Raw genomic sequence first — 17,764 nt, 5'->3', positions numbered from 1 at the left:
CGCAGGCCTCTCACTGTTGTGGCCTCTCCTGTTGCGGAGTACAGGCTCCGGACGCGCAGGCTCAGTGGTCATGGCTCACGGGCCCAGCCGCTCTGCAGCATGTGGGATCCTCCCGGACCGGGGCATAAACCCGTGTCCCCTGCATCGGCAGGCGGACTCTCAGCCACTGTGCCACCAGGGAAGCCCTCCTCTATTATATCTTTATCTCATTCTTGAGCACCTAATGTTTTATTTGCTTTTGACTTCCAACAGAAGGTTACAGCTTTTGAGAATATGTAAACATTAACATAAGAATAAGTCAAAAGTGGAGTTTCAGATTGTTGTGTTCTTATAAAGGGTATTCAGTGCTGGGACATGATTTTCCAATGTGTTAGACCCCAGAGGCATCAATAGCCCTGTTTTTCTTTGGGTAACATACCCATTGGCTATTGAATCCATGAATTTATCTAAATCTTTCAGAAAACTATAGAGTTTTAAAACTATAGCGTAAATTTTCAAAACTTATTAATTGTACAAGATAGACTTTCTTTTAATTTTCCCTCAAATTACATCTTCCAATCTCCAAAAGGAACTTTCTTAATTTTACTATTGCAGAAATTGGCAAATACATCTATAACTAATCTACTGATGCCACATCATTTCCCAACTAGAATGTATCTAGTTATCCTTGGGAACTTCAGTTTGCCCATTGGTGCTTATCCAATGGTTTTATCCCTCAGTATCCATCAGGTATTCCTTTTTCAACTTATGCTATCAAAACTCGTATTTCTTGCACAAGTTTTTTGGTTCGGCCCCTCAAAGATCATCAGTTTAGTGCCAAAGCAGTTATGAAAAGGAAAAAAAAGGGAGGAGGAGTTATATTTCCGTGTACTGGAAAAGGAGACAGGTCTGGGTAGTCTTGGTAGCCAAGAAGACAAAAGTTTCTTCTTAGTAGATACAAAGAAACACATATCCTTACAGAGAAACAAAAGTTCCTTCTCCTTAGGAAGTTCTGGAATACAGCAGGGACCACTTTCTCACAGTCGTCACAAATGCACATGGTTTCCATCAACTCCAAATACAAATGGGCTTGGATGTGCTCACCGGTCAGGAACAGCAGGTTCTCATCAGGCTTCTGTTACAGAGGGAAGCTTATCCAAGCTGGGGCAATTCCCAAGGAGGACAAAAATCAATGGTTTTAAAAGATAAAATGTAGAGACTTTCAAAATGTAATAAAATTTTATGAAGCGTTCCATAAAAAAGAACTGATTCAGATGTATTGTGGCTTAGAAACTCTGTGTGAGAATAGGACTTTGACCTTCGAAGTGTGCCGTATATGAAGCAATACAGTTCAGTTATTTTTGCCTGGAAGTGTCTGAATCACTTTTTGCAGACCCAGAACGTTCATTTTAGAGTCAGATTATGGACTTTCCAAAGCATTTGTTCTAGGCTATTTTAAAAATGATTAAAATCTGGTCATGTGCATTAGTCAACAAGCATTATTTTGAGGCAAGACCTGCCTCTTACTAGGTCTTGGGTATTCCACGACGAGTAATATGGAGTCACTGTTTCTTGAGAGCTTATACTCAAGCGCTGGAGAAGGATATGGAAGCAATGGTTATGGTGCAAATGCTTCCAGAATAGAATAGCACCTACTTTGGCAAACTGTGGGAGGTGGGGAAGCCTACGTAGGGAGGAAGAACTTGAGCAGAGTTTTGTAGATAGTCAGGGGCTAAGAAGGGCTGAGGAGGGGAACAGGAAAATGAACAGGAGTTCTCCATTTGTGCGGAGAAAACACCACCCGCAACGTGAAATACACGGTGTATCTGGGGACCAGAAAGTATCTGGTGTTGTGGGTATAGAAGAGGTTGATTCAACCCAGCTGAGATCAATTCTGTGTGCAGCGCATGCATGGGAATTTTGAGAGCATAGAAGAGTCAAGATTGAGAGAATCTAGGAGGGGTCACAGCTAATAGGGAATTGGCAACAGTCGGTGAGAAACGGTAAGGTCTAATTAGCTAACATCTTGGTACTATACTGTGTACATCGGTAGGGATCTAATACCTTTTGAATGTCAAATGCCTTTCTGAAAGACAGATTTTAGCTTGTCAGTGATCTTGTCAGCAGGTATTTACTGGTTGTCCAACATGCTTCTTGAGTCACAACATCCTATTATTGGAGTAATGGAAGCCATACTATCTTTCAAGCGAGCAGATTGTGTGCATATCCTAATTTCATCGCTCATTGTTTCTTGCATTTTGGGGAAGTTATATAAACTCTCTGGGCCTCAGTTTCCTCGTCTGTCAAATAGTGGTAATAAAACTTACATCACAGAGTTGTCACAAGGATTAAATGAGTAAATAAGTCCAGTAGTATTTGATTCATACTTGTTGCCCAAACTGTGCTCATTTCCAGCCCTAACTCCTTCCCCTGCTTTGGTGTGAAGTGTGGTTTTCCCGTGTCTGCTTACAGGATTAACATTGATTGGATTTATTTAAATAACATTTAGAATTTTTGGCATCTCTGGTTCACATACTTTGAGCAATTTCACAAATATGCAAATCGTAAAGACATTCCTAAATACGAATACAACAGTAACATGAATAACAGCGAGATGGACAGTATTCAAACTAAATGATGACAATAACCAAATTGACTCAAAGATAAAATGATCTAAGAACACAGCCAGGTCATATACACCAGGTGTCAGTTCCTTATATTACAACATAATAACCACACTATTCGAGTGCTGATTAGTGGCAGACACAGGCTGTTCTGCTTTAATGTGATACACGTGTTCCTAAAAAAAACACTGTGCTATGAAAAATTGGCAAAAACAGCCACAGGGCTTCTGGGGAAAATGGGATTGGGGCACAACACTCAAACCCTTCATCAGTGACACATTTAAAAAATACCCAAAGGAACGGAATAAAATGGTAGCCGCTTTTACACACTTCAAAGGTTAAGAAATGCATAAATGCTAAAATAAGCGCAGCATTTTAACTTGGAAAAGACCTGATGTTTGCTTGTAGAAGGGTTTGCAGCTTGTGACTTACTGTGAAGGGGTGGAAGGAGGGTCACCTGAAGTCTGACGGAGAATTGTCACGTCAGACGTAGCTGGCCGACGTCTGACTGTGTGCATGTGTGCGCACACATGTAGTCCCGTCATGACTCAGGTCAACTGCGTGCAGTTTTTTCTGCTTCCATCTCATGTTTCTCACAGAAAAGAAAGTGGCCTGAGCGAACAGGGGAGTCTTGGTGTGCTCAGATTGTTCCCTGATATATCAATTGCGCTGGAACAAATCTGCATTTTCACAAGCATCCTGGTAGAACTGGCCCTTCTCGTTCAGACGCATCATCTATAGGAACTTAGGTAACCTTCTCAACACCGCTTTTGGTCTGGTACCATTATTGTCCTCATTTTATTGATGAGGAAATGGAGGCAAAGAGAGCCTAAATGACTTCATCAAGATCAAACTTATTAAGCAACAAAGCCATTATACTATACCACCTTCCAACATAGTGTATTATGCTAAAGATAATAATCCATTTAATAAGATACGTATTTCCATCAGACGTTTGATAATTCTTTATATCTGATAATCGTTGTGTCTCACCTAAATCTCTCATGTTGTAGTTTTAGTCTATTTCTGTTATCTCCTTTCAAGTTGGGGACTATCAAGCTATGATGTTGTGTGTTGCTGCCCTTTAAATAATTAAAGCCCAGTCGAAACTAGTGCAGTCAGTCTGGTTTAGTACCTTGTGGGTACTTAGCACCATGCTAACCTCTTTCTTCCATCATTAAAAATTATGCTAAAAGTGATGGTTAGTGAAGCCCAGTCAATGGGGTTCCTACCATAATGTCAACATGTGTGCTCCAATAGCATTAGGAATGTTTATTGCTTTGTGTATTTCATTAGTGTCCCTGGTTCCTCTTCATTACACAAACTCTTTATGAAATAGAAATATTTAATATAAAACACCCTGAAGGCTTTCTGTTTTTTGACGAGTAGTGTGTTAGATGGCTAAGGAGGTACTTAATTTATAGCCCATTGAGTGCTGGTTGCAAATGTGAATGGATGAATAACTAATGACACTTTGAATGGGAGTTTGTTATAGCAGTGGCTAAAACCTGACTCTAAGGTGAGAGGTGGGAAAGGGGTATGGGATAAGTGTTGGCTGTAGAGCTGGGTAGACCTGGTTAACTCCCGTACTTGTTAGCTCTGTGAACACGGGCAAAGCACTTAATTCTCTGAGTTTCAGTTTCCTCATCTATAAAAAGATACCTTTTATCATATTATTATGAATTAATGAGTGAAATCACATTACACACATAATACATAATAGCAAGTTTTGATTAGCAAATCAACCAGTGAGAGGGACCCTGTAGTCCGTCAAGTGACATCAAATCCTGGGACTTCCCTAGTGGTCCAGTGGGTAAAACTCTGCACTCCCAATGCAGGGGACCCGGGTTCAATCCCTGGTCAGGGAACTAGATCCTGCATGCATGCTGCAACTACAAGTCCACATGCCACAACTAAAAAAAAAGATCCTGCATGCCGCAACTAAGAACTGGCGCAGCCAATATTAAAAAAAAAAAAAAAGAGAGAGAGAGGTCAAATCCTGAGTTGTTAGTCTGAGCAGGGCAAGCCTGAGGTTGAAGCAGAGGCTAAGACAAACAGAAGGACAGAGAGGGGAGAGGTCAGAGGAGCAACAGAGATGGACTAATGCAGACTTGCAGAGTAGGGTTAATTTGGGAGCAAATCTCTTCAACACGGGATTCCAGCCACAGATTCCCTTTTCTATACCTAAGCAAAGTCTTTCTTTTTTTTTGCCACTCCACACAGCTGGTGGGATCTTAGTTCCCCAACCAGGGATTGAACCAGGGCCACGGCAGTAAAAGCATGGAGTGCTAACCACTGGACCGCCAGGGAATTCCCACAGCTGGATTGTTATGTTTGGAAATGGGATTCCAAGAGCAGAATAAAAATACCAAATTTCATCAAATCCCCAAAGCAGAGTCTTAAAGTTATACACAGAATGTACAACATAAAGAGTGAACCCTAATGTAATCTATGGACTTCTAGTTAATAATGATATATCATTAATATTGGCTCATCAGTTGTAACAAATGTACCACACGAATGCAAGATGCTAATAATAGGGGAAACTGGGCTGACATGAGGGGGTAGGTGGCAACTGTCTGTACTTTCTGCTTAATTGTTTTGGAAAAAAAACTGCTCAAAAAAAAGTCTATTAATTAAAAAAATGTTTCAGTTTTGTATGGCTCTTTTTCCAAGCTTCCTTTCTTAGCTTCCTTGACCCTTCCATTTTTGACCCTCTTGACTCCAGCTGCCAAGACTGGTCCAGCATACCTCCCTGTTTGCCCAGAGGCAGGATGCATTAGAGCTGGAGTAGGCATTTAAATTGCTGTCTGGTTCTTAACTGTTTTACAACCCACATTCTCCTGGTTGTGGAGACAGAGCACATTAGCTGAGTTCACCAACTCTGCAGGCACTCAGTTTGGCAGTTCCGAGCACAGGTTCTAAGAGAGGCAGATCTCAGGTCACCCACACCTCTGTCTATGGCCACCGACAATCTCATCTGAACATGGAATGATATTTCTAAAGCTCTTATGAGACTTAAAGGAGACAGTCTATGGGGGATGCTTGACATAGTGCCTGGGACACAGTTAGTGCTGTTTCAGTTCTTTATGCTGCATAATTAACCACCCCAAAGCTTAGTGGCTTAAAACAATGATTTATGATTTCTCACAATTCTGTGGGCCAGGAATTCAGGCAGGTCTCAGACGGGCAATTTTTCTGCCCCACACACTGTCAGGTGGAGCCACTCACCTGGCTGCATTCGGCTGCTGGCTAAGCTGGGCTGGAAGGTCTCAGTCACCTGTGCCCTGGGCTGCTCCAGGTGTTGTCACGTGGCTGGCTTGGGCTTCCTCACAGCATGGCGGGCTTGGGGTGGTAGAGTTTCTTCCATGATGACTGGTTCCTAAGAGCAAAAGAGGAATTGGCCAGCCCTCTTAGAGGCAAAGCCCCAAACTGGCCCAGGGTCACTCTACCACTGTCTACTGGACAAAGCAAGTCACAAAGCCAGCCCTGATTCAAGGGAAGGGGAACCAGCCTCCCCTCTCGTGTGCCTACAGGACAGGAATTACAGCAGCCATCTTTGGAGACAGCTGTAGTGCCCGAATATTATTTTCCTATGAATTGGCTTTGCCATTTTGCACAACAGGCATAGCGCATCTCCTACTGCCAACAGCATGTTGTAGGGCAGAGTGAGGCATCCCAGTTGCTGTGGGAACTGAAGTATGAGTCAGGCCAACAGCCTACTCTAACTTGGCCATTGCATCGTTTCTTCATGTCAAGAGGGCTCAAAACATTTGTTTTTTAAACCTATTTTTTTTTTGGCGTAAAAGTCTCTGTATCCTTGAGGATAATTTTTTGTTTTTTTGGCCATACCGCTTGGCTTGTGGGATCTTAGTTCCCTGACCAGGGATTGAACCCCAGCCGTCGTCAGTGAAAGCACAGCGTCCTAACCACTGGACTGCCAGGGAATTCCCTCAATACATTTTTAGCATTGTTGTTCTGTCAGCAGTATGTACCTGCCTATCATTTACTTTGTACTTTATTTCACGTCATGAGATTATTTTGAGACTTAAAAAAAAATCACTAAAACAGAGACACACTATTTAAAGGTGTCCCTTTGCCCTTTTACTAACACCACAGAAAGCCTTCTATTAACACCACAGAAAAAGAAAAACTTGATCAAAAAGTGAACCCAGGCTGGCTTCTATATTCGAGTTTTTGCTGTTTGGTTTTCCTTTTCACTGGAATGTCTTTCTTACCTCACTTCCTTCTCTCTTCTGTGGGCAAAAGAACACTTATTTATCTTTTAAGACCCAGCTCACGTGTCACTTCCTTTACGAAGCCCCTATTGACACACCTGCCACCAAGTGAACTTGATCACTCCCTTTTCCATGGTCCCACTGTACCCTGAAAGCGTCCACCTTAGCAATCGTAACTTTTTTTTTTTTGGCGGTACGCGGGCCTCTCACTGTTGTGGCCTCTCCCGTTGCGGAGCACAGGCTCCAGACGCGCAGGCTCAGCGGCCATGGCTCATGGACCTAGCTGCTCCGCGGCATGTGGGATCTTCCTGGACCGGGGCACGAACCCGTGTCCCCTGCATTGGCAGGCGGACTCTCAACCACTGCGCCACCAGGGAAGCCCAGCAATTGTAATTTTTATTGCACTAATATATCGGTAAAGGCTGATCAGGTGGCACGTGGAAGCTAAGTCTTAAGTCCTACCATGAGGGGATACAAAGAGAAATAAGATGAACCTCTTGCCCTAGAGGAGCTCATTGTCTATTGGAGGAGGTTATACAACACGTACTTCAAACACACAATCTTCATTTCAGGGCTAGAGATCTAAACAGATTTATTATGAATGCACTTTAACCACTTGAGTGGGCGATTTCCTTTGGCAAACACTAGGAAGGCTCCCTGCATAAGGTTTTGCTTGTTATAAAGACAGATTGTGAAGCCATCAATATAATGGTCTCAGACATCCCAGATTCAGCCTCTGTCATTTTGGTGCTGAAGTGGGGCACTGGGCCCCAGACATAATTGGTGTGATCTCAGAGAAGTGAAGAGAGCTATGGCCCATGTCTACTGGAGGAGATGGGGGGTTTTCCATGGATGAGGGCTTTCTCATGGTGCGGTGAGGTTGTCAGGATCCCAGTTAGGGCCAGGCCTTCTAAGAAGTTTGCAAGGCAGAGATAAGTGCACTGCTTTAGGCTGTTTAGTTTCCTTACAGGTCAGAGAGGTACTTTTACTTTGAAAAAAAGACAGGTGCCAAAAAGCATTTGAGCCAATGAAGATTACCCTTGAACTCATCTTTACCTGAATGGCTCCTGTAACTATCAGCTTTTGCTAGGTTATGCTGCTGTAACAAACAGCCCTGAGATCTCAGTGCCTTATCAAAGGTTTATTTCTCACTGACATAATAGGTTGACTTTGGGGTGTCTGTGGTTCTGCTCTCTGCATGTTTTTTACTCCAGGATCCAGACTGACTGAAGGAGCAGTGCCTTTCTTGGACTGGGTCATTTTGGGGCAGAGAGACAAATATAGTAGTGGAACCACATAATAACTCCTAAAGCTTCTATTGGGAAGTGGTGCATGCACTTCTACTGATATTTACTTGGTCAAAGCTGTGAGGTACAATCTCACAGAAAGGGCCAGAGAATGACAGAAAAGATACATACGAACCTTCAAGTTGTGAACTTTCAAAGATGCAAATGTACGTTCCATCAATATCAGGCGTGAGTGAAATTGCAGCTTGCCCACTGTCTCCTATCGCTGACGATCCTTCAGCTCTACCATCTCCCACCTCCTCTCCCTCCTCCAGCCCGTAACTCTTCCTGCCTGTTCACTCGATGCCAGCCCCTGGATGCCAGCTGTTGTACTGTGCTACTGTACTTTCCAAGGTACTGTCCTGTAAGATTAAAAATGTTTTCTTTATTTTTTGTGTTTTTTTTATGTATTATTTGTGTGAAAAGTATTATAAACCTATTACAGTATAGTACTATATAGCTGACTGTGTTAGTTGGCTACCTAGGCTAACTTGGTTGGACCAACGAACAAACTGGACTTAGGAACGCGCTCTCAGAACGGAACTCATTCATATGTAGGGGACTTATTGTACAATCTTCCACAGCTACACTGAACCCAAAGACTAAAAGTTGATGATTCTGAAGACAGGAGACCAAGAAGAGGTCAAACAAGTTAGGTTGATAAATGCTACTCGAAGCAGGCAAAATACGAGATTAATCTGTTGCAGAAAGAAATATGAAAATCAGAACTTGCCTACTAAACAAAGCTTGAAACCTTCAGAAATCGAAATGTATATAGTGAGGAAAATTTTGACATCTATACTGACAAAACAAAAATCAGATCAGCGAACGTAACAACCAGAGAAGCATCTTACTTCAGACATGAGCCCACTGAAGCACACATTTTTTGAGTATCGCGGATGGGTTTTGGCAGGTCATAGAAGGCTCGCAGAGAAGAAAATGGATCGATGACAAGCACTTTCATGATTCAGCATCATTGGTCATGCCAGTAATCGTACTCCCTCCCTCACTGCCCACCAAAAAATCCTACTCATCTTCTATGGTGGGCCTAAAATGCTATCTTTTCCCAGAAACCTTCCTGGATCATTCCCTTGTGTGTGAATCGCGCCTTCCTTAGATGGTGATGGTACTTGACTCTCTATTTAACATACTGCCTTCATTACACTTAATTATCTCTTCTCACCTCCTCACTCCCAAGACAACTGTAAATTCTTTAAGGGCACAAACAGGATTTTATTCATTCTGGGGTCTCCCACAACAGAGCTGTGCACACAAAGGAACACAATTCATTGTTGGTGGAGTTCAGAAATTGATCTGGTTCAAAGCTACTTGACATGCAAATATTAGCTCCATCCTTGAGGTGTTCCTAGAGCACAAGGTGTGCACAAGAAGGTAATGATCATTTATGACAACTCTAGGGCCCAAACTCATCAGTACAGTAAGAAAGCCTTGGGAAGGTAGATAAAGGGGGAGAAAAGATTGGGAGCAGAGGGCTGTGTAAGTGTGCGGTGCTGTGATATCTAGATTAGTTTGCTCCTTTTAGGTATTTCTATTTCTCTTTTCTTAGTATCGGATAGTAATTAGTTACATATATCTTAGTTTTAATAAATTGTTTTAGGATGTGGTTTGACCTCAGTTACACAAACACTAAAAGTGAGGAATATACAGTTGATTTAAGGAATTATCGATAAAAATGATACTAGGTTGAAATGCATTAAAATTATACAGAGGGACATGTGTAGTACTAATATTCATAATATAGAGCATGAATATTTTTAGACTCTCTGATACTGGATTTAGGTGTGCTTGTTCTATCTTGTAAATCAAAGCAATGGCCTATATCTTTGATCTGTGTGTTCAGGTTTTATGGCGACAGATATCTTATAATAACTAGAAATAGAAACTCCACCCTTAGTGATAATATAGTACAGCGATCTGAGAAGAGAAGGTCTTAAGGTGCTATTAATTAGCAGAATTCTGAAGCACACAGTCTCAAAGCAATTAAGCCTGTTAATTGAATATCTGGACGCATGGTGGAATAGCTCATATGTTGCTTGCTGGGCAGGTATCCTAGGCTTGCAGAGAAGAGTTACATTACACACATGATGTTGAAAAATTCACAGAGAACAAATATGGGTAAACATACGTTTGTCTAGTAGCTAACTGTATTTATGAATACATCGTGGGCTATATGCAAAATTGTCTATGAGTTGCAAAATTCAGGATTAACAATTCAATCTCTCAGCCTGTCTGCTGTAGATACGGCGCGCCATTTACTCATGGAAAACTGAGCTTTTCCCACAAGATTTTGCTGTCCTCTGGTTTGGTAAACATCTCTATAATTCATGTGATCCTTTAAATGAAATTGATGGTCACACAGTGGTTGCAATCTAGCATCCGTGCAGGTTTGGGGGCAAAGGGGAATGGACACTGCTGACGAGCTCAAGGTCACAAAGTGATCTATCTTGTTCTCACGATCCTGCCTGGGTTCCATGAGTTGCAGCATTTGATGAACGTGTGAACCTACTTCTAAAAAGAAAGTCGATTGAAATTTTCAAGACTGTGAAAAAGTTTTCAAAAATGGAAAAAGAAAATGTTCCTTTTAGAAGAACTTCAGTGGAAAGTGGTTAATATTTTGGGCAGTGCTTATTATTACTATTTTAGTGCTTATCATTTTTAAAGGCTATATCTTTAGGGTAGACCTCTGCTTCTGTCAATCCCAGGCTTACTGGGGTGCAGAGGAGGGAGGGTCTCCACTAAAGAACACCAAAAGGCAGTGAGTGAAGAATGAGTTTAGTCTCTCTCAAACTGTGTATCAGTCCTCTGAATGGTGGACTTTCTGGTCTCTGTGTTAAGGGAAAAGAGAAATTACAAGAATGCTTGAAATCCTCAAAGCTAAAGTTGACCAATAGCTTTTATCTATTTTGCTAAACATTCCAGAAAGTGGCAGAATTGGTTGAGTCCGCCCCTCCCCCCCACCCCCTTTAGTCCCAATCCATTTTCCGGAGAAATTTCTAATAGCCTATAAAGTCGTTTTTTACAAAAGTAGAGGGCTGAGTAGGCAGTGAGGGCTGGGAACACAGAAACTAAACATCTGCAACGTGAGCATCTCCATCCTTACACGAGGAGTTAGGCATCCATAAGGATGGTATCATTTAGAGACCTGCTACCCAACCTGCTTACATTTTGGTGCACATTAATAAAAATCTTACCTCGGGTCCAAATCTGAGCTTACTATGCACACAGACCTTCTAAAAATGCGGGGTTAACCTGCTCTGAGTTAAAAGCTCTTGGAACAGGGGGTTGAAGTCATCCACCCTGGATTGAGAAGCATATTCAAGAGGTGACTCTTTGGATCAGCAAAGTGCCTGTTTGTTATGTTATGTGTGCATTTCATTATTTACACGATTTCACCAGGTGATTGGGAGCTGTGTACACAGTCAGCTGCGCCCGAAGTTTTAAGCCAGGCTTAAAACTAAAACTAAACAGCCTTCCTTTACTGTCTTTCACTCCTCTTGCCTTTTCTTTTTTAATGGAAAAATTTCCCTAAAATTTCTTCTCCAGATTAAAATAATATTTTTTCCTTGAGTGTTTTTAGGAACTATACGTTTCCTGGAAAATTTTCCATAATCGTTTCCGCTGGTCTCTAAGGATGAATTAAAAAGTAAATATTCAACGACTAAGATTCGGAGCGGGAAACTTTTTTTTGTTTTGGTACAGGGTTCTCCAGCCCTCTCTTTACTCTTATCCGGGGCAATTCGTATTTCTTCTCCCCGACCCCTTTCTTCCTTTGTGGTATTTCCTGGAATAAGATGACAGTAAATTAGGGTAGGAAGACCCTGGCCTAGCCCCTGCGCACCGGGGTTGGGCGCGGGAGGCCGAGCGTGCGTGCGTGCGTGTGTGTGTGTATCTAGGGGTGGGTTCTCCTGCTTCCTTGCGTTCGGCCCGTAGCCCCGGGGCCTCTTCGTGCGGTCCATCCCGGGCCCCAGCCTGAGCGCAGGGGGCGGTCCCTCCCGTGCCAGCCACGCCCCGGCCGGGTTTATAACTCGCCTGATCGCGCTCCGGGAGCCGCGGCTTCGCTCCTGCTCCGGCCGGACTCGAGTACGCCCCCAGGGCTGGCCACCCGACGACTCCCGCCTCGCGCCGCTCGCGCTCGCTCGCGCTCGCTCGCGCGCTCACACCCACGTTGCCCTTCACCGCACGCGCTCACACTCATTCTCGCGCGCTTGCCTCACGCACACAGGCGCGCTCCCACTCGCGGGAGCGCTCCCACTTGCACGCGCGCTCCCACCGCCCTGTGCGCCGCCTCGCGCTCCGGAGCGCTAGCCTCGCAGAGGCGCAGGCACCGCAGGCGAGAGCGCCGAGGAGACCCACGGCCTCCCCATGGCTGACCTGAGCTTCATCGAAGATTCCGTGGCCTTCCCGGAGAAGGAGGAGGATGAGGAGGAAGAGGAGGAGGGTGTGGAGTGGGGCTACGAGGAAGGTAACCGGCCGCGCGTCGGGAGGTTGGCGCCGCTGGTGTCCCGCTGCTCTGGCGCGCTCGCCGCGCCCCGCGTCCGCTCTTTCCCACGTGCGTCCCCGACACTTGCGCACGCCCCCGGCCCGTTTCGGGGCACCAGGCGCTCCGGGGAGAGCGGGGGTGCCAGCCGCCGGCGTTCGCGTCGGGGAGCCCGGCCTTGCTGCCGGGCAGCGGTTGGCATCTGCCGCGGTCCGGAGGGCGAGCCTGAAGGCTGCGGCGGTGACATTTCCATCTTGCGAGTAGCGAGAAGAGCCGCGCTGTGCTGTACTCAACACCTTGAGAATACAGCGTTAGTGAAACTATTAGTTTCTTTTAAAAAATGTTTTATTGGCGTATAGCTGATTTAGAGCGTTGTGTTAGTTTCAGATGTACAGCCAGGTGATTCAGTTTTGCATCTACATATAGTTATTCTTTTTCAGATTCTTTTCTCATATAGCGTTAGCGAAACTATTAGTTTCTTGCTTGCCTGCGGGGAGAAAGTATTTGAGCCACTGATCTTTTCTCTGAGGATGCTGACACCGATCAAGTCTTCCTAAGTTTTGAGCTGAATCAGTGGACCTGGCAAGACGGGGGCTGCCCTTTTAATAAAACGTTTAGTTTCCTAAATGTATCCCTGAAGATGTAGGACTCCTAACAGAGCTGACTACTGGTGCTGATGTTGGCTACATATATTGAAACAAACGTAGAGTTTACAACTTGAATTATAAAAATACGAAAAGAGTATTATGTATATATTACGTACATACAGGTATGCGTATATACGCATATGCACACTTCAGAATACTGTGTTCGCATTTCTGGTAAGAAGTGTTTATTCACTAGCAACAGATTTATGGTTTTTGGCTCTCACCAAGAATGCTGAGTGTTACAGGAATTTCCCAAGTACTGCACATAATTAAACTAATGAACAGAGGAAATTTTTGTGGTATCATTTTTTTTCTAATCACTTAAAGATCTAAATTTTCTAGAGCCATAAATTAGTACCTCTGTGTAGGCAAATAGAATATCTTATTAGTCTAGGACTTTGAATGTGTTATTTGATAACATTAGATCATTCAAAATATGAATGCAAAAATTCACACACATTATTATTACCATATTTTATCTGTAAAGGGACAGTAGTCATAACCTTCTTAATAATGGCAAGGATCATAAGCAGTGTTTAAACTAGTTTTCCCCATGTTACATTTTGCTGTAACTTATTTTTTCAGTCTGTTCTAAGTTTGCTTCCTTTTGTCCTCAGGTGTTGAGTGGGGCTTGGTGTTTCCGGATGCTAATGGGGAGTACCAGTCTCCCATTAACTTGAACTCAAGAGAAGCTCGATATGACCCCTCACTGCTGGATGTCCGCCTCTCCCCGAATTACGTGGTCTGCCGGGACTGTGAGGTCGCCAACGATGGGCACGCCATTCAGGTTATCCTGAAGTCAAAATCAGGTATTTTAGATGTTTCTGCGTGCTTCTTAAACTAGAAGTTTATAGAGCTTGTGTAACCTTAAAGGTAGAACTAACCTAGCTCTGTTGTCAGGATACCTTTATAGACTATAAGATGCATTTTTTAGGGGAATAATTTTCTGAAACATTTTTGGAAGGATGAAAGGATGAAATGATGAAGGTGTCAGTTGGTTGTTCCATGTTGTGTGATGTTACTGGAACAACCTTAGTTGGTCAAATTCCAGCCCTGTGGAATTTGAGCCAAAGCATACGCAAGTGTAGCAATCTGCATTTTGTCCTCAAGTGTTGATTAGCTTAACAGTATGTTCTAGATCGGTCGGTCTTAACGGTTTGCCTGCTGTATTTGTAGTAACCATTTTCCTCGGGGCTGTTCAAGCAAAAAAGGTAACTAACTTCATCTCCTTTTACGCTTACTTGGAGATTTTAGTTAGAGTGTTTAACTGGCATGAATTAATAGGGTTGGATTTTTATTTTTAAGAAAAATTCACAAGCTAACTTCCACTTAATTCATTACCGTTTGTTTTATTGAAATGTATAATTAACTGAAAAAAAGATGCTTGGGAGTACGTTGTCATAACATTTAAAGAGATTTCCCTTCCTTTAAACTAAATTACTATTTTATGTTGATCTGCATATTTCTGTATATTTGTCATGACAGTGCTTGCATTCTATTTGGTGTACTGAGCAAATAAACTTTCCATTTTAAACAAACAAAAAAAATAAATCATGTAGATGATTATAATTCTCTGTTTTACTAACTTGTAAAACTAAAGATTCGGATTTATTGACATAATCTGACATTCAAGATAGACTTTCCAAATTAATTTTCTCTGCTAAATTAATATGACAAGAAGAATTTTAATTAATAGCAATCAAAAACAACCTGTAAACTCAGCAAAAGATTTAAATGGCAAACAAAGCTCTTTTACTCATTTATTTTTTAACTCTTCCTCCCCTCTGAACCTATTTGAGATGGATCTGAAATGTTTTTTAGAAAAGCTGTTGGGTAATTACCAAGGAAATTGGCTTTTGGCTCAAATGTAGGAGAGAGGAGAGTGGAATATTTTAAAATTAGCATTAATATCTTGCTTTTCATAGTGAATAGTAACTCTATTTCCCTCTTGGAAAGAATGTAAAACTAGGAGTACGTTGAAATACTAGGAAGCATTTGATAAACAGAGATCGACTGTACTTAAATTAATTCTGAATCGATAAATTTGATATTTCAAGCCATAAAATCTTTGGGTTTATTATTAGGCAGGGCAGGTATTGATTACCAACTATGGATATTTTATTCATTGTGAATGTTCCTGAGCTTTAATGCAGAGTCTTCCCAGCTGCTCTGAGTCTAGTCAAGGTATGGGCGTCACCCAAAACAGAATCTAGGTGTTGTGTGGGTGTAGTCAAAGAAGACAGCTTCAGATGTAAATTTGAACTTAAATCAGATTTTTTTTGGGGGGTTATCTATGATGGGACGTTATGTATTATTTATAAAATATATAGTAAAATTATTGTATGCTGACTGTCCTGACATAAGAAACATTTTAAGGTAATGTTGGTATTACGTTTTAAGGTTTATTGGTATGTTGACATGCTTTTTCACTTCTGGAAATAAACGTTTATATATCTATACAACTAACTTGCATTTCACATCAAGCATCATGGTGATTGAATGTTGGTTTGTATACAGATGGATAAGAAGGTTCTTGAGGATTCATATGGATGAAAACACAGTCGTTTAGCACATCAGTGTAAATACGACATGGTGTTATAAAGTATCGTGGGAGCGTAGAGGAATGACTGAGTCCAAACGCTGTCAGTTAAGACTCTGTGTCCATTCCTGCTCGAAGATCAAATTTACTCCATCACATTGAGTTGACCATTTTCTTCTGGTAACTTCTCAAGCCAACCTTTTCCTTGGCCCCCTATCGCCTCCCAAAACAGAGCCGATCAAGCAGTGTTTCGACTCTCCGCCCACTGGGTCCACCCTGACCGCCGAGGAAGAGCTGTCTGTATTTTTGTCTGGGTCTGATTTGACGTGCACACTCCAGACCCCTTACTTCTGACTCCTTGGAGGCCTTGCTCCTTCAGATGCCTGGCTCCTTTCTGCCAGTATAATCACTTCTTCATTGTTTCTTCCCTTTCAGTGTTTCTCCAAGCTTTAAAAAAAAGTAACCAAAAAAATCCCATGCCTGGACCAGCTTATTTATTTGCTTCCTAGCATATATAAGTTTTTCAAAGGAATGGTCTGCAAGCCCTGAACACCCTGTATTTCATTTATTTAATTCAAGCTTTATCTATCAAGATAGAATGTAAATATAATTTAAATAGTTGGCTAGTACTATATTTGTTTCTGCTTCTGGTTATAACCCACCCCTCCCCACTTAAAATTGTTTGCCTTGATTACGACCACTTTCATCTCTTAGCTGTTTTACTTGCTGTCACTTCCACATTTCTTTTTTTTTTTGCGGTATGCGGGCCTCTCACTGTTGTGGCCTCTCCCATTGCGGAGCACAGGCTCCGGACGCGCAGGCTCAGCGGCCATGGCTCACGGGCCCAGCCGCTCCACGGCATGTGGGATCCTCCTGGACCGGGGCACGAACCCGTGTCCCCTGCATCGGCAGGCGGACTCTCAACCACTGCGCCACCAGGGAAGCCCCACTTCCACATTTCTTAATAGCATATTTATACTGTCGTGCTTTGATATTTAAGGTATCTATGAACTCCCTATGATGGACGACGAGTCTAGCTCTCTTATTACCCTCTCCCATTGTGGGTTTGCCCCCCACATCGTCCCTGTGTACTTAAATTACAGTTGTTATTTAAATTAGCTCAGTGTTTTAATTATTATGACTGTGTAACTCTCATTTCCAGCTGAGACTATATTCTGTTTCCTTTATTGAATAATGTGGGGTTCCCCCCCGCCCCTGCCCGGAGTTGGTATATTTTTGTTTCTTTGGTTTTTTGTTTATCCATCATGATTTCATTTCCAAACTCTCTGATGTCTAGCAGGCACATCTTCTCCCAGGACATTCAAAAAGTCCTTCCAGTCCTCTCATCCATCCTTCCCCTTTTCAGCCCATCTGGACTGCCATCGCCCACAGCTCCCTGGACCTCAGGCCTAGGAAGTCCCTTGGCTTGTCTCTGTGTCCAATTCCATGTTTCCTGGATGATGAGACATCCTCTTTTTGAGGTTGTTCCCTCATTTCAGGGATTTGTTGGTTTACTCCCTCCTACAGTTCGTCTCCCAATAACTTGCTGAGAAGAAGGGCTTGTGAGAGTAATTGTTTGCATATCTTGTGTGTCTCTCTGCTGGGCCCTTGGTGGGCCCTTTCAGTCAGGATAATTGTCTTTTATTTCTTAGAAATTTTCCTATATTATTTCATTGATACTTTTTTTTTTTTTAAGTCTTTTTCTTCTACTTTCTGGTAGATTTCCTCAACTTCTATCTTTCTATTAAACTTCTAATCTCCGCTCTTATATTTTTAATTTCTAAAAAATTGTGTTCTATGAATTAAAGAAAATATGGCTACCAGTATTAATTTCATAATTATAGGATCTTTCTTCATTCTCTTCTGTATTGCTTTCTTTTCTGTTTCCCGTATGTCTCTGTTTTATTCTGGGATCCTTCTTCTGTTTGTTTTGGTGTCTCTGTTTTATGTTGG

At 42.5% G+C, this 17,764-nt stretch overlaps 1 protein-coding gene across 3 annotated transcripts in view; it reads left to right on the top strand.

Annotated features, from left to right (window-relative positions):
* Window positions 1-17,764, top strand: part of CA8 (carbonic anhydrase 8 (inactive)) — a 210,899-nt gene that overhangs the window by 112,682 nt on the left and 80,453 nt on the right. For all 3 annotated transcript variants that reach the window (XM_024742665.1, XM_024742664.1, XM_024742663.1), the window contains one exon: window positions 13,890-14,081. Coding sequence is in view for 1 of the 3 variants with exons in the window: in XM_024742663.1 (XP_024598431.1) it covers window positions 13,890-14,081 (192 nt within the window). In the remaining 2 variants the exon portion in view is untranslated. The remainder of the gene's footprint in view (window positions 1-13,889; window positions 14,082-17,764) is intronic.

The sequence above is a fragment of the Neophocaena asiaeorientalis genome, unplaced genomic scaffold (assembly GCF_003031525.2).
Source record: "Neophocaena asiaeorientalis asiaeorientalis breed wild unplaced genomic scaffold, Neophocaena_asiaeorientalis_V1.1 scaffold226, whole genome shotgun sequence".
NCBI classification, from domain to species: domain Eukaryota; kingdom Metazoa; phylum Chordata; class Mammalia; order Artiodactyla; family Phocoenidae; genus Neophocaena; species Neophocaena asiaeorientalis.
The sequence above is the reverse complement of the archived record's forward strand: the minus strand, read 5'-3'. Positions and strand labels throughout refer to the sequence as shown.